General features: G+C 49.3%; 1 protein-coding gene across 1 annotated transcript in view; it reads right to left on the reverse strand.

Annotated features, from left to right (window-relative positions):
- Positions 1 to 272: 272 nt before the first annotated feature.
- Positions 273 to 25,757, reverse strand: part of LPAR3 (lysophosphatidic acid receptor 3) — a 36,592-nt gene continuing 11,107 nt past the window's right edge. Inside the window, exon 2 of the mRNA XM_088465639.1 lies at positions 273 to 3,991. Coding sequence (XP_088321765.1) covers positions 3,669 to 3,991 — 323 coding nt within the window. The 3' untranslated portion in view covers positions 273 to 3,668. The remainder of the gene's footprint in view (positions 3,992 to 25,757) is intronic.

A 25,757-nucleotide genomic window follows, 5' to 3' on the forward strand; every position in this document is an offset into this window, starting at 1 on the left:
ATGGTCAGAGAGGACAAGCATGACAACCCTGAGGATGCTCGTACATGGACTGGTTGTCATGTGGTCAGATCTGTCTCTGATTAGGATAAACAGTGACCAAATTGGACAATTCCAGTTGTTGGGTGCTCTGGGATAGCACCCAGGTTACACGAGACCCTGTCAGTGCCGGTGCCAGCTGAATGGTAGTAACGATAAATACATTCTGGGCTATATCTGGCATATGTGCGGCCTTCAGGCTTCATGTGGGGTCATTGACCCAAGAGAGAGACACGTGACGGGAACAAGAAACTTTATTAATAAACAGCAAAATATCATCCGGATGTGAGCAGCAAACCACAGTCACTTACACACAGCCCAGCAGTGCTGGGAATAGAGCGCTAATGATAAAGGAGGTTCTTAGGTTTTACCTCTCTGTATTAGGGGCTCGATTCAGACCCGCTCGCTAGATGCGTATGCAAATTCGGCTAAGTGACAGCAAGGCAGGCGATTGCACGGCAAGGCATAAGCACGCCCACTATGTCTTAGCGTGGGATCGCTCCGTGTATGCAGACGCCCACCAGCCTGTCTTAGGAAGTGTATGCAACCATCGATGCCATCGGAAGCGAACGCAGCACTTGTGGCTGACCATACCCTACCACAAGCACTGCGAGCACTTCAGTGTACAATCCAGCCAGGTGACGTGTACTATGACGCTGCATCTTAATTATGCACGCCTCTGAAACGGCGGTAAGACGCTCAGGCACACCTGCGTTCGCACCTCCACTTCCCCGTTATCAAAGACCAACCCCCATCCCCACCCACCAACGGCTTCTTCTGTCATTCGCTCAGCTGGGCTGTCTATGCGCAGCGATCGAACGCTTCCCGATCGCACGCACTGGTTCGCGCAATGCGATGCATACGCATGGGCACAATGCAAACATTGTCTGGCTGCGTGCGAACGCTTCCGAGCGAGCGGGTCTGAATCGAGCCCACGGCGCATAGACCAAGGCCTACATCCAGCTTTATACAGTTACATTAATTCCAGCAATTTACCACACAAACATCAGCTCATCTGGCCGGCAGTGTAGGCGTCTAAGGCGAGCCGCTCCCACATCCGCCGGTCCAGTAAAACATTTTTTTCTTCTACTTTTTAACAAACCATTAGCAAAATGATTGTGTTTGTGGGCGAGAAATGATTAACCTAAGCAAGTCCGATGGTTTTATAAAGGTGGAACAATAGCTTTCAGTGTCCGGATGGTCGGTGTGTGAGGCGGCGTTCTGGCTCAGAGCAGTGAGCGATCGCATTGTATAAAAGTGACCTAATATCGGTGTTTGACAAAATCGCTCAGCAGTATAATAGTCTAGCCGGAGGCTGATATATCTGCCAGTGTGTAAACGGCTTTATTCTCTGTAGTACAGGACTGAACATGTCCACACATTAAACGTCCCCCTCCCTAACATCAACGCCAGGCGCAGCAGCTCAGACCACGCAAGATACAATATCTCCATTTGCTGCTTTAATGATCTTGTTTTCCTCCAGACAGGCAGCATTATAAACCACAGGAAAAGCTTTCTCTGGTCACATTTACTGCAGAATGATCTTAATGTAGAGATTGTTTTAGGTTCTGTAGTCGTCAGTCATCGCTTTTAGGATAAAGTGACAGACGTACAGCGTGTTTCCTCTGTAACTAGACCTATGTCCTCGGGTACACAGGGCACTTACTCATACATATTGTTCCTTTCTAAGGAGCCTATTTATGAAGCCCTTTTTACCTTAAAATCATGGGAAAACAGCCCGATTTAGGCAACGGGTCTATCTACAGCATGAAAGAAGAACCTAAACAGCAATATCATCTGTATTAGGCTAAATAACTGACTGTATTCTCCATTATTCTCAGTAGGAATTGTACTATATTTTTCTTGCCCATATAATCCCTCTTCTGTAACCTGTGCTTGCAGCGTTTGGCTGCCGGTGAGACAGGGAAAAACCACCGCTTAGGGTAGTTTGATAAATAGGAAACATAAAACATTCCAGCTGCAGCAAAGACCAATGTTACTTTTTACAGTTATAATGTTAATATTAATAAATAGGCCCCTGAATCTCATGGAGAGAGATTGTAGGGTTACAGCTCCTTATTGAGCACAGCAAATCTTCAGAACGTTCTGTATCTTCAGTAAAGCTGCCCATGTACATAGCAGTGCGGATAAAGGGCCTGATTCAAAGATGGACGCAGCGCCGATATTTACGCAGTTGAGCGATGTTTTGCTACTGCTCTTATGTGAAAGTCTCAAAAACCCTCATTGCACACGTGTGAACCAATGTGCCAGTCACAATTATGTAGACTGCATTGCTAACACTGGAGAAGGGGTTTGTGATCCCTGGGCAATCTAAGTTGATCGCCATTAGGGGCCCTGTCATGGGAGTGTCAGGGGTGTTATGGGAGTGTCAGGGGCCCTGTCATGGGAGTGTCAGGTGGCGTGTTATGGGAGTGTCACGGGTGTTATGGGAGTGTCATGGGTGTGTTATGGGAGTGTCAGGGGTGTGTGTTATGGGAGTGTCAGGGAGGCATGTCTGAGAACGCTGCTGCGTACCCAATCACAAGTACAATGCTTCCCAGGCCACGTTTTATGTTAAAGTGATCGCCAATGGGGGCCATGTCATGGGCGTGTTATGGGAGTGTCAGGGACGTGTTATGGGAGTGTCAGGGGTGTGTTATGGGAATGTCAGGGGTGTTGTGGGAGTGTCAGGGGCGTTATGGGAGTGTCAGGAGCGTGTTATGGGAGTGTCAGGGGCGTGTTATGGCAGTGTCAGGAGGCGTGTTATGGGAGTGTCAGGGGCATGTGATGGGAGTGTCAGGGGCATGTGATGGGAGTGTCAGGGGGCATGTTATGGGAGTGTCAGGGGAGTGTCAGGGGTGTGTTATGGGAGTGTCAGGGGGCGTGTCTGAGAACGCTGCTGCATACCCAATCACAAATACAATGCTTCCCAGGCCATGTGTTATGTGGATCTGAGGAGAGTAGGTAGAGCAGACCATCGATATTGCGTCAATGTTGGTGTGTTTACAATCTCCATCGCACACGCACAGACTACGCAGGCGTCTCACCGTTCGTACACTCCATCGCACCGTCCCACACTAAGGGAAGGCGGAGAATTGCATATTCCCGCAACCGCTATTGTGAGACCGGCTGTGACCGCCGCCGCATTACCAGCCATCTCTGAATCAGGCCCAAAGTCAAGTTTCCCCTTTTTCGTGTAGTCTGGCCCTAAATCGCTGCACAAAGATTCAATTGCGCAACATTTCCGCCACACGGATACATCTAGCCCGGAACGAGCCGCTGTACCTACAGATCCTGAGAAGAAACTTCTACAGTAACAAATAACAACTTTAGGCAACAAACACACAAAACACAAATTCTCTAATCCAGCAACGCCGCTGACTAGATATCTTCATGAATTAGGATCTGGAGCCGATAACAAAGTTCAACAACAAAATATTCCCATCAGAAGGATCCCCAGGAGAACACATTTATATCACATTCATTGTTCCTTTATGATCCTTTTAGTTCTACGCACTTTCGGATACTGTAGAAGTTTTTCATTACGATATAAATAATAAGACAAAAAAATCCTTGTTTTGGTTTTAACGTCCTCCGTGAACTTGGCGCGAAGGCTTCTTGTACCTTTAGGGCTATTTTTTAATTTCCGCTGGGAATTGGTTACTAAGTTCTTCTAAATAATAGCTGGTGGTGTCCGTACTCCGCGTGCTGTGTACTGTAGACGGCAGCCTCGAGGCGCGACGGTTTCCCCTATAGCCGAAACAGCAAATCATTCCTTTAAAGGTCCTCCACATCTCGTCATCCTTGTAGGAGTAGATGATGGGGTTCATGAAGGAATTCATTAAGGCAAGCAGGAGGAACCACCGCTTCACTTGCTGTACCCTACATTGCGTGCAGTTCAGGCCATCGAGGAGGAGAACCACCATCCCCGGGGTCCAGCACACGACAAAGGCACCTGGGGAGACAAAGATGGAAATATCAGTTTGGGCAGCATTGGGGTCATACACAGATATGTCTCACAGACTGTGACCAAACTTCACATCACAGGACACTGCATACGGGAACGTTCCAAAGCAACAGGTCACAAACTGGGGATTTGCTATATTGCCCTATAATAAATGGCCAGTCATTCATTAATAGCTAAAACAAAGAAAAAGAGTTTAATTTACAAGAGTGCAGAATTGCCGGTTAGTACTACAGTAACCACTATGTGACTTTGTGCCCCTATTTCTGTATGATTACCCCATACAGGGCTGTAACTAGGGTAATGCGACCAGTGCCATGGCAGAGGGCACTGCAGGGCAGGGGGCGCTGCTTGGGCCTGTCAAGTTTCTGTTTATTATCATTCTCACTTGTAGCTTCCTCTTATTTTATCCCCAGCATCTCCTGGCCTCCCCTATCTCTTCCCTGGCCCTTCCCCATGAGGCCATGGCCCTCTCTCAGGTGCACTATATTATGTCCCTATTTATCCCCAGCATCTCCTGGCCTCCCCTATCTCTTCCCTGGCCCTTCCCCATGAGGCCATGGCCCTCTCTCAGGTGCACTATATTATGTCCCTATTTATCCCCAGCATCTCCTGGCCTCCCCTATCTCTTCCCTGGCCCTTCCCCATGAGGCCATGGCCCTCTCTCAGGTGCACTATATTATGTCCCTATTTATCCCCAGCATCTCCTGGCCTCCCCTATCTCTTCCCTGGCCCTTCCCCATGAGGCCATGGCCCTCTCTCAGGTGCACTATATTATGTCCCTATTTATCCCCAGCATCTCCTGGCCTCCCCTATCTCTTCCCTGGCTCTTCCCCATGAGGCCATGGCCCTCTCTCTGGTGCACTATATTATGTCCCTATTTATCCCCTGCATCTCCTGGCCTCCCCTATCTCTTCCCTGGCCCTTCCCCATGAGGCCATGGCCCTCTCTCAGGTGCACTATATTATGTCCCTATTTATCCCCAGCATCTCCTGGCCTCCCCTATCTCTTCCCTGGCCCTTCCCCATGAGGCCATGGCCCTCTCTCAGGTGCACTATATTATGTCCCTATTTATCCCCTGCATCTCCTGGCCTCCCCTATCTCTTCCCTGACCCTTCCCCATGAGGCCATGGCCCTCTCTCAGGTGCACTATATTATGTCCCTATTTATCCCCAGCATCTCCTGGCCTCTCCTATCTCTTCCCTGGCCCTTCCCCATGAGGCCATGGCCCTCTCTCAGGTGCACTATATTATGTCCCTATTTATCCCCAGCATCTCCTGGCCTCCCCTATCTCTTCCCTGGCCCTTCCCCATGAGGCCATGGCCCTCTCTCAGGTGCACTATATTATGTCCCTATTTATCCCCAGCATCTCCAGGCCTCCCCTATCTCTTCCCTGGCCCTTCCCCATGAGGCCATGGCCCTCTCTCAGGTGCACTATATTATGTCCCTATTTATCCCCAGCATCTCCTGGCCTCCCTTATCTCTTCCCTGGCCCTTCCCCATGAGGCCATGGCCCTCTCTCAGGTACGCTATATTATGTCCCTATTTATCCCCAGCATCTCCTGGCCTCCCCTATCTCTTCCCTGGCCCTTCCCCATGAGGCCATGGCCCTCTCTCAGGTGCACTATATTATGTCCCTATTTAAAAATGGGAGGGGGGGGGTCCCTGATGCTCTCTCTGGCACAGGGCACCAAAAAGTCTAGTTATGGCTCTGCTGTTACACACTGCGTTATTGGTACACACAAAGTGTTACTGTTACACACTGTTATTGGTACACACAAAGCGTTACTGTTACACACTGCGTTATTGGTACACACAAAGCGTTACTGTTACACACTGCGTTATTGGTACACACAAAGTGTTACTGTTACACACTGTTATTGGTACACACAAATCGTTACTGTTACACACTGCGTTATTGGTACACACAAATCGTTACTGTTAAACACTGCGTTATTGGTACACACAAATCGTTACTGTTACACACTGCGTTATTGGTACACACAAAGTGTTACTGTTACACACTGCGTTATTGGTACACACAAAGTGTTACTGTTACACACTGCGTTATTGGTACACACAAAGTGTTACTGTTACACACTGTTATTGGTACACACAAATCGTTACTGTTACACACTGCGTTATTGGTACACACAAAGTGTTACTGTTACACACTGCGTTATTGGTACACACAAAGCGTTACTGTTACACACTGTTATTGGTACACACAAAGCGTTACTGTTACACACTGCGTTATTGGTACACACAAAGTGTTACTGTTACACACTGTTATTGGTACACACAAAGCGTTACTGTTACACACTGCGTTATTGGTACACACAAAGTGTTACTGTTACACACTGTTATTGGTACACACAAAGCGTTACTGTTACACACTGTTATTGGTACACACAAAGCGTTACTGTTACACACTGTTATTGGTACACACAAAGCGTTACTGTTACACACTGCGATATTGGTACACACAAATCATTACTGTTACACACTGTTATTGGTACACACAAAGCGTTACTGTTACACACTGCATTATTGGTACACACAGTTATTGGTACACACAAAGTGTTACTGTTACACACTGCGTTATGGTACACACAAAGCGTTACTGTTACACACTGCGTTATTGGTACACACAAAGCGTTACTGTTACACACTGCGTTATTGGTACACACAAAGCGTTACTGTTACACACTGTTATTGGTACACACAAAGTGTTACTGTTACACACTGTTATTGGTACACACAAAGTGTTACTGTTACACACTGCGTTATTGGTACACACAAAGTGTTACTGTTACACACTGTTATTGGTACACACAAAGTGTTACTGTTACACACTATTATTGGTACACACAAAGTGTTACTGTTACACACTGCGTTATTGGTACACACAAAGCGTTACTGTTACACACTGTTATTGGTACACACAAAGTGTTACTGTTACACACTGTTATTGGTACACACAAAGCGTTACTGTTACACACTGCATTATTGGTACACACAAAGCGTTACTGTTACACACTGCATTATTGGTACACACAAAGCGTTACTGTTACACACTGTTATTGGTACACACAAAGCGTTACTGTTACACACTGCGTTATTGGTACACACAAAGTGTTACTGTTACACACTGCGTTATTGGTACACACAAAGCGTTACTGTTACACACTGTTATTGGTACACACAAAGCGTTACTGTTACACACTGTTATTGGTACACACAAAGCGTTACTGTTACACACTGTTATTGGTACACACAAAGTGTTACTGTTACACACTGTTATTGGTACACACAAAGCGTTACTGTTACACACTGCATTATTGGTACACACAAAGTGTTACTGTTACACACTGCGTTATTGGTACACACAAAGCGTTACTGTTACACACTGTTATTGGTACACACAAAGTGTTACTGTTACACACTGTTATTGGTACACACAAAGCGTTACTGTTACACACTGCATTATTGGTACACACAAAGCGTTACTGTTACACACTGCATTATTGGTACACACAAAGCGTTACTGTTACACACTGCGTTATTGGTACACACAAAGCGTTACTGTTACACACTGTGTTATTGGTACACACAAAGCGTTACTGTTACACACTGCGTTATTGGTACACACAAAGCGTTACTGTTACACACTGTGTTATTGGTACACACAAAGCGTTACTGTTACACACTGCGTTATTGGTACACACAAAGCGTTACTGTTACACACTGCGTTACCAGCACACACACAGGTCCTGATGCAGAGATGAACGCTTGTTGGAGGACTGCGTATGGGCAGAATAATACCAGAGGTACTTCTGGCTCATAGACCTGGATGTCCCTCATTTGTAACCGAGAGAGAGGTCCTGTGCTGTCTTTTACATGTGTACTGGCGTAATTATCACCGGCATGTGTGCGAAGGGTGGCGGGATGCATCACGCCCCGAATACAATGCGTCATGCATCCTGCCCGCGCCCTCTAATACATTGTATGACCGGGGAAAGCAGATCCATAAGGAGGATGAGCGCACACACACACATACCCACATATACACACACACACACATACCCACATATACACACACACACACATACCCACATATACACACACACACACACATGCACATACACACATACATACACACACATATATGTACACATACACACACATATTTCACCTTATTAGCTTATCATACCTCCCAACTGTACCGCATTCAGCGGGACAGTCCCTGTCTTTAGGTACACTCCACCTCTATCTCTCACCATTTTTTGAACATAACATTTGCATCAATATGATAGTAACTGTTATGTAAATCTGTTCTTGAAAATTGTGCAATATGTTTTATTTTCTGGCTCATGTACTAGAAGTTTGTGAGGAGGACATGGTAAGGCAGGCGCAATCTGAGCCAGTGTAAGCCCCGTGGTGTGGGAGCAGTATACCTGTAAGGACTTTGATGTTGGTGTCAGTCATTAGTCTTAAGCTGCCACACACTAGAACAACTTAATTCCAACCATCCAACTAGGTGATTGGTTGGAATGAGAATCTGGTAAGGTATGAAAGTAAATGACAATCAGTAATTTGCTCCCAAATCCGGAGAATGGACCAAAACTGATGTTTGAACAAATTGTTTAGATCAAACATTTAACAAACTTGTCTGACGCCATTTTCATCTGTTTTCTGGCATTTAGGAGCAAATTGCTGATCATCAGTTACTCCCATACGTTACCAGATCTTCATTCCAACCAGAAAACATACTGGATGGATGGATGAAAGTTGGTCTAATGTGTGGCAGCTTTAGCCTATAGGGTTCTTTGGGGGTGTGGCCTTGCTGGTATATTAAGTCTGTTATCCAAAGACTCCGCCTTTTTGCTTCTGGAAATCCCACCCTCTCTCCCTGATGTGATTGGTCTGCGTGTGTCTGTGGGAGGGTCCGTTCTTTGTTGTCCGCCACCATACTAACGTTAAGCTCACAATCAAGTTCAATGGGCAAAATCTATTTATCTAATTGGATAGCCCAAATTCAATATTTTATTAATTATTAATATGATGTCAAATTATTTTGACCTTTAATTTTAAATCCAACTCTTGTTGTCCGTGTGTTTATTTTAGATACGTTTTTAGTTGTTTTAGGTCTGTAAGGTATAGTGCACATATCAACCATAGGGAGTTTATGTGGTTTCTATTCCCCCAATTTTAAATTGATCAATAAATATTTGTGTTTTATTGAGTAAATAGAGGTGTAGCCCCTCCAATAGGAATTCTGTTCTCTCTCTTTTCCTGCTCTTATTTCATGTTTGCAGGACAGGTCGCAGCTTGAAGGACTTTCATTGATACATCTGAGCTGGATCCTTTCATCTATAGACGAGTCTCAGAGCTGGCGGTGAGGAGGGAGTTTTTCCAGTTTCAGGCCCTTTGTATAATGACGGCGATGAAGAAAGGTAATATCCTCCCTGCAGGTCCCAACACGAGCGCAGAACATAAACAGCCAGCTCACCAATACACGGCTCCAGCCTACGTAACCTCTGTACATTCACTATCATGGTATAATGGTTTTCCAGGTGCACCCAACAGCTGCTGCATACACCTACAGAGCTCTCTCTATCAGTAATGCTGTGCCATGTGCACCCTACAGCTGCTGTATACACCTACAGAGCTCTCTCTATCAGTAATGCTGTGCCATGTGCACCCTACAGCTGCTGTATACACCTACAGAGCTCTCTCTATCAGTAATGCTGTGCCATGTGCACCCTACAGCTGCTGTATACACCTACAGAGCTCTCTCTATCAGTAATGCTGTGCCATGTGCACCCTACAGCTGCTGTATACACCTACAGAGCTCTCTCTATCAGTAATGCTGTGCCATGTGCCCCCTACAGCTGCTGTATACACCTACAGAGCTCTCTCTATCAGTAATGCTGTGCCATGTGCCCCCTACAGCTGCTGCATACACCTACAGAGCTCTCTCTATCAGTAATGCTGTGCCATGTGTACCCTACAGCTGCTGTATACACCTACAGAGCTCTCTCTATCAGTAATGCTGTGTCATGTGCCCCCTACAGCTGCTGCATACACCTACAGAGCTCTCTCTATCAGTAATGCTGTGCCATGTGTACCCTACAGCTGCTGTATACACCTACAGAGCTCTCTCTATCAGTAATGCTGTGCCATGTGCCCCCTACAGCTGCTGTATACACCTACAGAGCTCTCTCTATCAGTAATGCTGTGCCATGTGCCCCCTACAGCTGCTGTATACACCTACAGAGCTCTCTCTATCAGTAATGCTGTGCCATGTGCCCCCTACAGCTGCTGTATACACCTACAGAGCTCTCTCTATCAGTAATGCTGTGCCGTGTGCCCCCTACAGCTGCTGTATACAGCTACAGAGCTCTCTCTATCAGTAATGCTGTGCCGTGTGCCCCCTACAGCTGCTGTATACACCTACAGAGCTCTCTCTATCAGTAATGCTGTGCCGTGTGCCCCCTACAGCTGCTGCATACAGCTACAGAGCTCTCTCTATCAGTAATGCTGTGCCGTGTGCCCCCTACAGCTGCTGCATACAGCTACAGAGCTCTCTCTATCAGTAATGCTGTGCCGTGTGCCCCCTACAGCTGCTGTATACACCTACAGAGCTCTCTCTATCAGTAATGCTGTGCCGTGTGCCCCCTACAGCTGCTGCATACACCTACAGAGCTCTCTCTATCAGTAATGCTGTGCCATGTGCCCCCTACAGCTGCTGCATACACCTACAGAGCTCTCTCTATCAGTAATGCTGTGCCATGTGCCCCCTACAGCTGCTGCATACACCTACAGCTACAGAGCTCTCTCTATCAGTAATGCTGTGCCGTGTGCACCCTACAGCTGCTGTATACACCTACAGAGCTCTCTCTATCAGTAATGCTGTGCCATGTGCCCCCTACAGCTGCTGCATACACCTACAGCTACAGAGCTCTCTCTATCAGTAATGCTGTGCCATGTGCACCCTACAGCTGCTGCATACACCTACAGAGCTCTCTCTATCAGTAATGCTGTGCCATGTGCACCCTACAGCTGCTGCATACACCTACAGAGCTCTCTCTATCAGTAATGCTGTGCCATGTGCACCCTACAGCTGCTGCATACACCTACAGAGCTCTCTCTATCAGTAATGCTGTGCCATGTGCACCCTACAGCTGCTGCATACACCTACAGAGCTCTCTCTATCAGTAATGCTGTTCCATGTGCCCCCTACAGCTGCTGTATACACCTACAGAGCTCTCTCTATCAGTAATGCTGTGCCATGTGCACCCTACAGCTGCTGTATACACCTACAGCTACAGAGCTCTCTCTATCAGTAATGCTGTGCCATGTGCCCCCTACAGCTGCTGTATACACCTACAGAGCTCTCTCTATCAGTAATGCTGTGCCATGTGTACCCTACAGCTGCTGTATACACCTACAGAGCTCTCTCTATCAGTAATGCTGTGCCATGTGCACCCTACAGCTGCTGCATACACCTACAGAGCTCTCTCTATCAGTAATGCTGTGCCATGTGCACCCTACAGCTGCTGCATACACCTACAGAGCTCTCTCTATCAGTAATGCTGTTCCATGTGCCCCCTACAGCTGCTGTATACACCTACAGAGCTCTCTCTATCAGTAATGCTGTGCCATGTGCACCCTACAGCTGCTGTATACACCTACAGAGCTCTCTCTATCAGTAATGCTGTGCCATGTGCCCCCTACAGCTGCTGCATACACCTACAGCTACAGAGCTCTCTCTATCAGTAATGCTGTGCCATGTGCACCCTACAGCTGCTGCATACACCTACAGAGCTCTCTCTATCAGTAATGCTGTGCCATGTGCACCCTACAGCTGCTGCATACACCTACAGCTACAGAGCTCTCTCTATCAGTAATGCTGTGCCATGTGCACCCTACAGCTGCTGCATACACCTACAGAGCTCTCTGTATCAGTAATGCTGTGCCATGTGCTCCCTACAGCTGCTGCATACACCTACAGAGCTCTCTCTATCAGTAATGCTGTGCCATGTGCACCCTACAGCTGCTGTATACACCTACAGAGCTCTCTCTATCAGTAATACTGTGCCAGGTGCACCCTACAGCTGCTGTATACACCTACAGAGCTTTCTCTATCAGTAATACTGTGCCAGGTGCACCCTACAGCTGCTGTATACACCTACAGAGCTCTCTCTATCAGTAATGCTGTGCCATGTGCCCCCTACAGCTGCTGCATACACCTACAGCTACAGAGCTCTCTCTATCAGTAATGCTGTGCCATGTGCCCCCTACAGCTGCTGTATACAATGTATACACCTACAGAGCTCTCACTATCAGTAATGATGTGCCATGTGCCCCCTACAGCTGCTGTATACACCTACAGAGCTCTCTCTATCAGCCAATGAGATGACACTTTCTGCTGCCATATTATAAACAAATGAGGAATAATGTAATAATCCGCACAAGTATCATGTAGAAAATTTTAATCTTCTTGAGACCCCTAATATCTGCACAAAATATACCATATCTTGGTAGGGGGTGCTATCACAGACAACACTTATCAGGGCTTTTTTGGGGGGTAGAATAGGAAGAGTTGTCTCTTATTGATACACAAATTAAAATATATATAATGAAATACAGTTTGTGAAATAGTAAGGAAAGAAACAAATAAAAGAATCAATGATCCAAACATGTGAATATAGTGTTGGTATAGTGTATTAAAAAACAATTATATTATATCTATGCCAGTACGGGTCTGTATATTTATTAATGGGATGTATAAATCCCTGAGTTCTAATGTTGCTGATATATAACTCTTCAAATTGATTGTATATTGTAATCAATAAATACTATTTGTGCTACAGATCAGTAATACTTTTATGTTTGTCTGTTCAGTGTGTATCACTTATAGTTTAATGTAGATATACACAATAGCTTTCCTTTATTAGTATAGGAAATAATTGTTTATCATTTGACACAAATTTATCTGATTTGTAACAATTTACTCCTCATAGTATCCCTGTCTTTATGTTGTTATATTATTGCTGTTCACATTCAGGGAGTCTGAAAAGTCTCCTGTCTATTACAGAACCACAAGTCATCGTTCTAGAATATGCACAGATTCTTGTACTGAGTATTGTGGATTAGCATATACTATAGTTGCGATCCCATTAATTTAGTTATATTGAAGAAATTGAAAACTGTGATTAATTATGGTCATCAATCTGTACGTAGCAGTCACTGCACTAATTATTCAGTGTGCATGGGATATGTTACTAGCAAGAATATCTCACATGTAACTATGTGATTTATTATCCACTTATTATGGTTCCAATTACTGCTCCTAATCCAACTTACTCCTGCAGTGTCTGTGTAATATATTCCTCCGTTTGCAAAGATCACTAATTTGCCACAGATTATTATATTAAGTATCATGCTTCAACATACAGTGTAATTCCAGTCATCAGCAGCTCATTAATACCCCTTTTCCACCTAAATTCCGAGTCTGACCCGGAGTTGGAACAAAGTTCCTATCTGGATCAGACCCGGAATTTTGCCGGCGCCGACTCGGGATATTCCCGAGTCAGCGCCGCTCACACCGCAGTCGGGTCTGCATAGACTCGGCTTTTGCGGAGTGAAAGTGGACGCTTGGAAATGACGTCATCTCCAAGCGCCACTGAAGCTGGACCAATCGGCCAGCTAGCAGCGCACTCCAGGTCATCGTGACCCGGAGTGCGCTGTTCTCATAGCAGGGTTTAACGGGCTACGCCCATGTTAAACCCTGCTAGTTACCTGGGTTGGATTGCCGGGTAACTCGACCCGGCGATCCAACCCTCTGCCCTTTTACACCAGAGAGCTGCCCGGGTTACCCCTTCAAAAACCCGGGTTTTAGCTCCGCTGTAAAAGGGGTAATACTAAGATTGCTGCAGCATCTGTTCAAGTGCCTGTGACATATATTCATTAAATGTAAGATGATTGATTTATATGTCTTGTTCAAATATATCTGCGTAGTCTATTATCTGCAGGCCAGATTACCTGTCCCTGCTATTAATCTGATCCATCACGTATACATTGTCCGTATGATCTATTCCCCATACGTGGAGGATCACTGCCCGGCTTCTTATATTTGGGCATATGTTAATTGCGGACCACCTTATAGTGGGAACAGAAATTAGTGCTCTGAATATAGGAGTGATGCCTTGTACTCCTCACAGGTTAGACCAGCCTTCTGTGGACACAATGCTGCAGTTACATGTACTCACCTCCCAGGTACAGAGGACACATCTATACAGGGGCTGGCTGTGAGCTACACCCAACTAGGCCTTTTATAGCCTTAAACTGCAATGTACTGATGTGCTGGGCATATAGGCTAGTGTAGGGACCTGCAGAAAAATGGGGTCCCTTGATGCTGGGCTGCAGGCTTATAAGCTTTGATCAAATCATGAGAAAATCCCCTTTATTTTATTTGCTGCACACACATAGATTTGCAGTATATTATTGTTAGCGCCAATAGCAAAAGTTTTACTGTTATCCATGCTGCGTATACTTGCTCCACTACCAACATAAATCCCTGGCTGGTGTTCTGTATGTTCCGCTCAAGCTCCACTCCATCCAGATTTACAAGTGTATAACAGTGAGTACGGTTGCACCAGGAATTACTACACTTCCAATAGACCTGACACCTGGTTAAGCACCTGGAATGTTTGGTGTGTCTGCATTTCCGCTGGTGCTGCTGGTCTACTCTGCATACCACCCCCAAATAGTGCACACATAGCAACACAGATTGGGGAGTGGGGCCCGGTGCATGTTGTCCCCGTAGTACAGTCACTTCCACTCTTAGCTGATAACTCACCTTCACTGTCTGAATCTGTGGAAATTGTTGTCCCTATATCACCTTGCTCTGTATTACGCTATCCCATCTAGGCATGATATTAGCACCCATGATTGCAGTGTAAACTTACCAAAGTCGGTAAGTATGGTTCTGCCTCAGCAGCAAAGTGTCTCTGCAAATCATTTATAATGTAAACTTAGCAGCTCTGGCGATATGGCTATAAAAAGTGTCTTGAAATGTTGGTAACGCTAATTAGGGAATGGCTGGGGCAGGGCCAGCTCCAGGAGGAGCCGTGCCATGTGCAGGACGGGATTTATGCACCCGTTACCTGCGCGTGACCAAAAATGGGGCCGTAGTCTAATTATCGTAGGCCACGCCCCCTAAATGCCGTTAATTGGGGGAGTGCCTGCATGGCACTCCTCCCGTTAACGTCAGGCTGGGGGCGAGCCCAGCCCTCTTCCCGCACTGAATAAATGCTGCGTGCATCCATTCCTCTTCCCGGCACTGCCGCACAGCTGGGGTGCAACAGCAGGGCAGTCCCCGAAAAACAGGACTGTTCTGCTGAAATCGGGAATGGCTGGGAGGGTTGTGCCCTCTATGGGGTGGCGCCCCGGTTTGACCGCACTGGTTAAACATGCCTCAAGTTTGCCCAGGGCTGAGGGGGGCACTGGGGATAGGTACAGTACAGTTAATGGAGATGGGAGATCTCTGCAATGCAACTTCCATTACACAGTGTATATTACTAGTAATTATATATACCGGGCAATAGAGGCGGTCTGATAGAATCTCCGCGCCAACGCTGGGGGACAGATTGCTATACCCAGTGCACAGAGGACACATAGGTTCTGCTGTCTAATGTGGCTAATGTGTTACTGCAGTCACACTGTCAGAACAGGCAGGAAAATACTGTATAGGATTAGCATTGTGTGTGAACCATCTGAAAATCCGTCATTAACCCTTCACATTATACGGTCACCCGAGAAGGATTACCAAACTATAATATCGATGCAGAGCCGTCACTAGACTTTTTGGTGCCCTGTGCCAGAGAGAGCATTGTCGCCCTCACCCCATTTTTGTTAAATAGGGACATAATATAGTGCACCTGAGAGAGGGCCAGGGAAGAGATAGGGAAGGCCAGGAGATGCTGGGGATAAATAGGGACATAATATAGTGCACCTGAGAGAGGGCCATGGCCTCATGGGGAAGGGCCAGGGAAGAGATAGGAGAGGCCAGGAGATGCAGGGGATAAATAGGGACATAATATAGTGCACCTGAGAGAGGGCCATGGCCTCATGGGGAAGGGCCAGGGAAGAGATAGGGGAGGCCAGGAGATGCTGGGGATAAATCGGGACATAATATAGTGCCCCTGAGAGAGGACCATGGCCTCATGGGGAAGGGCCAGGGAAAAGACAGGGGAGGCCAGGAGATGCTGGGGATAAATAGGGACATAATATAGTGCACCTGAGAGAGGGCCATGGCCTCATGGGGAAGGGTCAGGGAAGTTATAGGGGAGGCCAGGAGATGCTGGGGATAAATAGGGACATAATATAGTGCTCCTGAGAGAGGGCCATGGCCACATGGGGAAGGGCCAGGGAAGAGATAGGAGAGGCCAGGAGATGCTGGGGATAAATAGGGACATAATATAGTGCACCTTAGAGAGGACCATGGCCTCATGGGGATGGGCCAGGGAAGAGAAAGGGGAGGCCAGGAGATGCTTGGGATAAATAGGGACATAATATAGTGTACCTGAGAGAGGACCATGGCCTCATGGGGAAGGGCCAGGGAAGTTACAGGGGAGGCCAGGAGATGCTGGGGATAAATAGGGACATAATATAGTGCACCTGAGAGAGGGCCATGGCCTCATGGGGAAGGGTCAGGGAAGAGATAGGGGAGGCCAGGAGATGCTGGGGACAAATAGGGACATAATATAATGCACCTGAGAGAGGGCCATGGCCTCATGGGGAAGGGCCAGGGAAGAGATAGGAGAGGCCAGGAGATGCTGGGGATAAATAGGGACATAATATAGTGCACCTGAGAGAGGACCATGGGCTCATGGGGATGGGCCAGGGAAGATATAGGGGAGGCCAGGATATGCTGGGGATAAATAGGGACATAATATAGTGCACCTGAGAGAGGGCCATGGCCTCATGGGGAAGGGCCAGGGAAGTTATAGGGGAGGCCAGGAGATGCTGGGGATAAATAGGGACATAATATAGTGCACCTGAGAGAGGGCCATGGCCTCATGGGGAAGGGTCAGGGAAGTTATTGGGGAGGCCAGGAGATGCTGGGGATAAATAGGGACATAATCTAGTGCACCTGAGAGAGGGCCATGGCCTCATGGGAAAGGGCCGGGGAAGAGATAGGGGAGGCCAGGAGATGCTGGGGATAAATAGGGACATAATATAGTGCACCAGAGAGAGGACCATGGCCTCATGGGGAAGGTCCAGGGAAGAGATAGGGGAGGCCAGGAGATGCTGGGGATAAATAGGGACATAATATAGTGCACCTGAGAGAGGGCCATGACCTCATGGGGAAGGGCCAGGGAAGAGATAGGAGAGGCCAGGAGATTCTTGGGATAAATAGGGACATAATATAGTGCACCTGAGAGAGGGCCATGGCCTCATGGGGAAGGGCCAGGGAAGAGATAGGGGAGGCCAGGAGATGCAGGGGATAAATAGGGACATAATATAGTGCACCTGAGAGAGGGCCATGGCCTCATGGGGAAGGGCCAGGGAAGAGATAGGGGAGGCCAGGAGATGCTGGGGATAAATCGGGACATAATATAGTGCCCCTGAGAGAGGACCATGGCCTCATGGGGAAGGGCCAGGGAAAAGACAGGGGAGGCCAGGAGATGCTGGGGATAAATAGGGACATAATATAGTGCACCTGAGAGAGGGCCATGGACTCATGGGGAAGGGTCAGGGAAGTTATAGGGGAGGCCAGGAGATGCTGGGGATAAATAGGGACATAATATAGTGCTCCTGAGAGAGGGCCATGGCCACATGGGGAAGGGCCAGGGAAGAGATAGGAGAGGCCAGGAGATGCTGGGGATAAATAGGGACATAATATAGTGCGCCTTAGAGAGGACCATGGCCTCATGGGGATGGGCCAGGGAAGAGAAAGGGGAGGCCAGGAGATGCTTGGGATAAATAGGGACATAATATAGTGTACCTGAGAGAGGACCATGGCCTCATGGGGAAGGGCCAGGGAAGTTATAGTGGAGGCCAGGAGATGCTGGGGATAAATAGGGACATAATATAGTGCACCTGAGAGAGGGCCATGGCCTCATGGGGAAGGGTCAGGGAAGAGATAGGGGAGGCCAGGAGATGCTGGGGATAAATAGGGACATAATATAATGCACCTGAGAGAGGGCCATGGCCTCATGGGGAAGGGCCAGGGAAGAGATAGGAGAGGCCAGGAGATGCTGGGGATAAATAGGGACATAATATAGTGCACCTGAGAGAGGACCATGGGCTCATGGGGATGGGCCAGGGAAGATATAGGGGAGGCCAGGATATGCTGGGGATAAATAGGGACATAATATAGTGCACCTGAGAGAGGGCCATGGCCTCATGGGGAAGGGCCAGGGAAGTTATAGGGGAGGCCAGGAGATGCTGGGGATAAATAGGGACATAATATAGTGCACCTGAGAGAGGGCCATGGCCTCATGGGGAAGGGTCAGGGAAGTTATTGGGGAGGCCAGGAGATGCTGGGGATAAATAGGGACATAATCTAGTGCACCTGAGAGAGGGCCATGGCCTCATGGGAAAGGGCCGGGGAAGAGATAGGGGAGGCCAGGAGATGCTGGGGATAAATAGGGACATAATATAGTGCACCAGAGAGAGGACCATGGCCTCATGGGGAAGGTCCAGGGAAGAGATAGGGGAGGCCAGGAGATGCTGGGGATAAATAGGGACATAATATAGTGCACCTGAGAGAGGGCCATGACCTCATGGGGAAGTGCCAGGGAAGAGATAGGAGAGGCCAGGAGATTCTTGGGATAAATAGGGACATAATATAGTGCACCTGAGAGAGGGCCATGGCCTCATGGGAAAGGGCCAGGGAAGAGATAGGGGAGGCCAGGAGATGCTGGGGATAAATAGGGACATAATACAGTGCACCTGAGAGAGGGCCATGGCCTCATGGGGAAGGGCAAGGGAAGAGATAGGGGAGGCCAGGAGATGCTGGGGATCAATAGGGACATAATATAGTGCACCTGACAGAGGGCCATGGCCTCATGGGGAAGGGCCAGGGAAGAGATAGGGGAGGCCAGGAGATGCTGGGGATCAATAGGGACATAATATAGTGCACCTGAGAGAGGACCATGGCCTCATGGGGAAGGGCCAGGGAAGAGATAGGAGAGGCCAGGAGATGCTGGGAATCAATAGATACATAATATAGTGCACCTGAGAGAGGACCATGGCCTCATGGGGAAGGGCCAGGGAAGAGACAGGGGAGGCCAGGAGATGCTGGGGGTAAATAGGGACATAATATAGTGCCCCTGAGAGAGGACCATGGCCTCATGGGGATGGGCAAGGGAAGAGATAGGGGAGGCCAGGAGATGCTGGGGATAAATAGGGACATAATATAGCGCACCGGAGAGTGGGCCATGGCCTCATGGGGAAGGGCCAGGGAAGAGATAGGGGAGGCCAGGAGATGCTGGGGATAAATAGGGACATAATATAGTGCACCTGACAGAGGGCCATGGCCTCATGGGGATGGGTCAGGGAAGAGATAGGGGAGGCCAGGAGATGCTGGGGATAAATAGGGACATAATATAGTGCACCTGAGAGAGGGCCATGGCCTCATGGGGAAGGGCCAGGGAAGAGATAGGGGAGGCCAGGAGATGCTGGGGATAAATAGGGACATAATATAGCGCACCTGAGAGAGGGCCATGGCCTCATGGGGAAGGGCCAGGGAAGAGATAGGGGAGGCCAGGAGATGCAGGGGATAAATAGGGACATAATATAGCGCACCTGAGAGAGGGCCATGGCCTCATGGGGAAGGGCCAGGAAAGAGATAGGGGAGGCCAGGAGATGCTGGGGATCAATAGGGACATAATATAGTGCACCTGACAGAGGGCAATGGCCTCATGGGGAAGGGTCAGGGAAGAGATAGGGGAGGCCAGGAGATGCTGGGGATCAATAGTGACATAATATAGTGCACCTGAGAGAGGACCATGGCCTCATGGGGAAGGGCCAGGGAAGAGATAGGAGAGGCCAGGAGATGCTGGGGATCAATAGGGACATAATATAGTGCACCTGAGAGAGGAAAATGGCCTCATGGGGAAGGGCCAGGGAAGAGACAGGGGAGGCCAGGAGATGCTGGGGATAAATAGGGACATAATATAGTGTCCCTGAGAGAGGACCATGGCCTCATGGGGAAGGGCCAGGGAAGAGACAGGGGAGGCCAGGAGATGCTGGGGATAAATAGGGACATAATATAGTGCACCTGAGAGAGGACCATGGCACCTGAGAGAAGGCCATGGCCTCATGGGGAAGGGCCAGGGAAGAGATAGGGGAGGCCAGGAGATGCTGGGGATAAATAGGGACATAATATAGTGCACCTGACAGAGGGCCATGGCCTCATGGGGAAGGGCCATTTAAGAGATAGGGGAGGCCAGGAGATGCTGGGAATAAATAGGAACATAATATAGTGCACCTGAGAGAGGGCCATGGCCTCATGGGGAAGGGCCAGGGAAGAGATAGGGGAGGCCAGGAGATGCTGGGGATAAATAGGGACATAATATAGTGCACCTGAGAGAGGACCATGGCCTCATGGGGAAGGGCCAGGGAAGAGACAGGTGAGGCCAGGAGATGCTGGGAATAAATAGGGACATAATATAGTGTCCCTGAGAGAGGACCATGGCCTCATGGGGAAGGGCCAGGGAAGAGACAGGGGAGGCCAGGAGATGCTGGGGATAAATAGGGACATAATATAGTGCACCTGAGAGAGGACCATGGCACCTGAGAGAAGGCCATGGCCTCATGGGGAAGGGCCAGGGAAGAGATAGGGGAGGCCAGGAGATGCTGGGGATAAATAGGGACATAATATAGTGCACCTGACAGAGGGCCATGGCCTCATGGGGAAGGGCCATGGAAGAGATAGGGGAGGCCAGGAGATGCTGGGAATAAATAGGGACATAATATAGTGCACCTGAGAAAGGGCCATGGCCTCATGGGGAAGGGCCAGGGAAGAGATAGGGGAGGCCAGGAGATGCTGGGGATAAATAGGGACATAATATAGTGCACCTGAGAGAGGACCATGGCCTCATGGGGAAGGGCCAGGGAAGAGACAGGGGAGGCCAGGAGATGCTGGGGGTAAATAGGGACATAATATAGTGCCCCTGAGAGAGGACCATGGCCTCATGGGGATGGGCAAGGGAAGAGATAGGGGAGGCCAGGAGATGCTGGGGATAAATAGGGACATAATATAGCGCACCGGAGAGTGGGCCATGGCCTCATGGGGAAGGGCCAGGGAAGAGATAGGGGAGGCCAGGAGATGCTGGGGATAAATAGGGACATAATATAGTGCACCTGACAGAGGGCCATGGCCTCATGGGGATGGGTCAGGGAAGAGATAGGGGAGGCCAGGAGATGCTGGGGATAAATAGGGACATAATATAGTGCACCTGAGAGAGGGCCATGGCCTCATGGGGAAGGGCCAGGGAAGAGATAGGGGAGGCCAGGAGATGCTGGGGATAAATAGGGACATAATATAGCGCACCTGAGAGAGGGCCATGGCCTCATGGGGAAGGGCCAGGGAAGAGATAGGGGAGGCCAGGAGATGCAGGGGATAAATAGGGACATAATATAGCGCACCTGAGAGAGGGCCATGGCCTCATGGGGAAGGGCCAGGAAAGAGATAGGGGAGGCCAGGAGATGCTGGGGATCAATAGGGACATAATATAGTGCACCTGACAGAGGGCAATGGCCTCATGGGGAAGGGTCAGGGAAGAGATAGGGGAGGCCAGGAGATGCTGGGGATCAATAGTGACATAATATAGTGCACCTGAGAGAGGACCATGGCCTCATGGGGAAGGGCCAGGGAAGAGATAGGAGAGGCCAGGAGATGCTGGGGATCAATAGGGACATAATATAGTGCACCTGAGAGAGGACCATGGCCTCATGGGGAAGGGCCAGGGAAGAGACAGGGGAGGCCAGGAGATGCTGGGGATAAATAGGGACATAATATAGTGTCCCTGAGAGAGGACCATGGCCTCATGGGGAAGGGCCAGGGAAGAGACAGGGGAGGCCAGGAGATGCTGGGGATAAATAGGGACATAATATAGTGCACCTGAGAGAGGACCATGGCACCTGAGAGAAGGCCATGGCCTCATGGGGAAGGGCCAGGGAAGAGATAGGGGAGGCCAGGAGATGCTGGGGATAAATAGGGACATAATATAGTGCACCTGACAGAGGGCCATGGCCTCATGGGGAAGGGCCATGGAAGAGATAGGGGAGGCCAGGAGATGCTGGGAATAAATAGGGACATAATATAGTGCACCTGAGAGAGGGCCATGGCCTCATGGTGAAGGGCCAGGGAAGAGATAGGGGAGGCCAGGAGATGCTGGGGATAAATAGGGACATAATATAGTGCACCTGAGAGAGGACCATGGCCTCATGGGGAAGGGCCAGGGAAGAGACAGGGGAGGCCAGGAGATGCTGGGAATAAATAGGGACATAATATAGTGTCCCTGAGAGAGGACCATGGCCTCATGGGGAAGGGCCAGGGAAGAGACAGGGGAGGCCAGGAGATGCTGGGGATAAATAGGGACATAATATAGTGCACCTGAGAGAGGACCATGGCACCTGAGAGAAGGCCATGGCCTCATGGGGAAGGGCCAGGGAAGAGATAGGGGAGGCCAGGAGATGCTGGGGATAAATAGGGACATAATATAGTGCACCTGACAGAGGGCCATGGCCTCATGGGGAAGGGCCATGGAAGAGATAGGGGAGGCCAGGAGATGCTGGGAATAAATAGGGACATAATATAGTGCACCTGAGAGAGGGCCATGGCCTCATGGGGAAGGGCCAGGGAAGAGATAGGGGAGGCCAGGAGATGCTGGGGATAAATAGGGACATAATATAGTGCACCTGAGAGAGGACCATGGCCTCATGGGGAAGGGCCAGGGAAGAGACAGGGGAGGCCAGGAGATGCTGGGGATAAATAGGGACATAATATAGTGTCCCTGAGAGAGGACCATGGCCTCATGGGGAAGGGCCAGGGAAGAGACAGGGGAGGCCAGGAGATGCTGGGGATAAATAGGGACATAATATAGTGCACCTGAGAGAGGACCATGGCACCTGAGAGAAGGCCATGGCCTCATGGGGAAGGGCCAGGGAAGAGATAGGGGAGGCCAGGAGATGCTGGGGATAAATAGGGACATAATATAGTGCACCTGACAGAGGGCCATGGCCTCATGGGGAAGGGCCATGGAAGAGATAGGGGAGGCCAGGAGATGCTGGGAATAAATAGGGACATAATATAGTGCACCTGAGAGAGGGCCATGGCCTCATGGGGAAGGGCCAGGGAAGAGATAGGGGAGGCCAGGAGATGCTGGGGATAAATAGGGACATAATATAGTGCACCTGAGAGAGGGCCATGGCCTCATGGGGAGGGGCCAGGGAAGAGATAGGAGAGGCCAGGAGATGCTGGGGATAAATAGGGACATAATATAGCGCTTCTGAGAGAGGACCATGGCCTCATGGGGATGGGCCACGGAAGAGATAGGGGAGGCCAGGAGATGCTGGGGATAAATAGGGACATAATATAGTGCACCTGAGAGAGGACCATGGCCTCATGGGGAAGGGCCATGGAAGAGATAGGGGAGGCCAGGAGATGCTGGGGATAAATAGGGACATAATATAGTGCACCTGACAGAGGGCCTTGGCCTCATGGGGATGGGTCAGGGAAGAGATAGGGGAGGCCAGGAGATGCTGGGGATAAATAGGGACATAATATAGTGCACCTGAGAGAGGGCCATGGCCTCATGGGGAAGGGCCAGGGAAGAGATAGGGGAGGCCAGGAGATGCTGGGGATAAATAGGGACATAATATAGCGCACCTGAGAGAGGGCCATGGACTCATGGGGAAGGGCCAGGGAAGAGATAGGAGAGGCCTGGAGATGCTGGGGATAAATAGGGACATAATATAGCGCACCTGAGAGAGGACCATGGCCTCATGGGGAAGGGCCAGGGAAAAGATAGGGGAGGCCAGGAGATGCTGGGGATAAATAGGGACATAATATAGCGCACCGGAGAGTGGGCCATGGCCTCATGGGGAAGGGCCAGGGAAGAGATAGGGGAGGCCAGGAGATGCTGGGGATAAATAGGGACATAATATAGTGCACCTGAGAGAGGGCCATGGCCTCATGGGGAAGGGCCAGGGAAGAGATAGGGGAGGCCAGGAGATGCTGGGGATAAATAGGGACATAATATAGTGCACCTAACAGAGGGCCATGGCCTCATGGTGATGGGTCAGGGAAGAGATAGGGGAGGCCAGGAGATGCTGGGAATAAATAGGGACATAATATAGTGCACCTGAGAGAGGGCCATGGCCTCATGGGGAAGTGCCAGTGAAGAGATAGGGGAGGCCAGGATATGCTGGGGATAAATAGGGACATAATATAGCGCACCTGAGAGAGGGCCATGGCCTCATGGGGAAGGGCCAGGGAAGAGATAGGGGAGGCCAGGAGATGCTGGGGATAAATAGGGACATAATATAGCGCACCTGAGAGAGGGCCATGGCCTCATGGGGAAGGGCCAGGGAAGAGATAAGGGAGGCCAGGAGATGCTGGGGATAACAGAAGAGAAAGCTACAAGTGAGAATAATAAACAGGAAAAGTGACAGGCCCAAACAGCGCCCCCTGCCCTGCGATGCCCTGTGCCATGGCACTGGTCACACCACCCTAGTTACTGCCCTGTATCACTGTATGATAACAGGCGGATAGAAGGACTTTGCTAACCAGTCTCTCCTCTGATTCAGTGATCCAGCACTCGGAGCGGGCGGCGCTTCCTTACATTTATAGATATAGAACCATCCCATAAAATTATCTCACATACAAAAGTGCTAGAATATAAAGACATTTCTCACGTCCCGTCACTCGCACAATGAAGTAACAAGGTTACACTGCGATGGTCCTTTGTGTATTGTGTGATGTGTTAGATTGTTGCATTTTCGTGTCCTGGCTATTTGCTTTTTCTCTCATTACTATCTGTATTTAATTCTACGTTACAGCCATGGTCACCTGGCGAGCAGTCAGCCTTTGTACGCAGCGCAGTCAGGTTCTGCCGCACACTAACTGGAAACATATGTACAGTAAAACCTAATGGAGGCTGAGGGGCCTATTTAACATAACAAAATGTGTGGCATATTCCCCTCCGATATCTGCCGTGGTGCCTCCATTTCCACCAGCAGCCACAACCCTATAGCTTTCTACGGGGGTGCGATGCGGTCTGACTTACAAAGCTCTGGATGTTATATACCAGCACCATACGCCATCTGAAGATGGCGTTGTGCTAATGTAGCCTATGGGCTACACATCGCTAAATTTACCGGCAATGGCCTCCGCACATGCGTTGCATATAGACCGGGCATGCGCCGAACTTCCGATGGGGGGAGTGAAGAGACCGCTGGGACGGGCACCATTTTGGTGCTCCTGTCCATGCTGGTGTAATAACACACAACCTGGTGCTATGATCGCACACTGCAATGTAATCATGGGCGCTAATATCACCCCCAGATCGCATTGCGTATGCGATTATTGATGAATGGGCCCCATAAAGGTCTATTTATGAGCGGAGATAAGCCCTTTCTCTGGAAGAAAATGGCAATTTACCAAGAGGTGAATCGCAGAACAATCAGTGATTTATCCTGCGCTCTCTCTCTTCCCGCTGGTCACTGGCGTTCA

Source organism: Taudactylus pleione, unplaced genomic scaffold, assembly GCF_031769625.1.
Source record: "Taudactylus pleione unplaced genomic scaffold, aTauple2 ptg002072l, whole genome shotgun sequence".
NCBI lineage: Eukaryota > Metazoa > Chordata > Amphibia > Anura > Myobatrachidae > Taudactylus > Taudactylus pleione.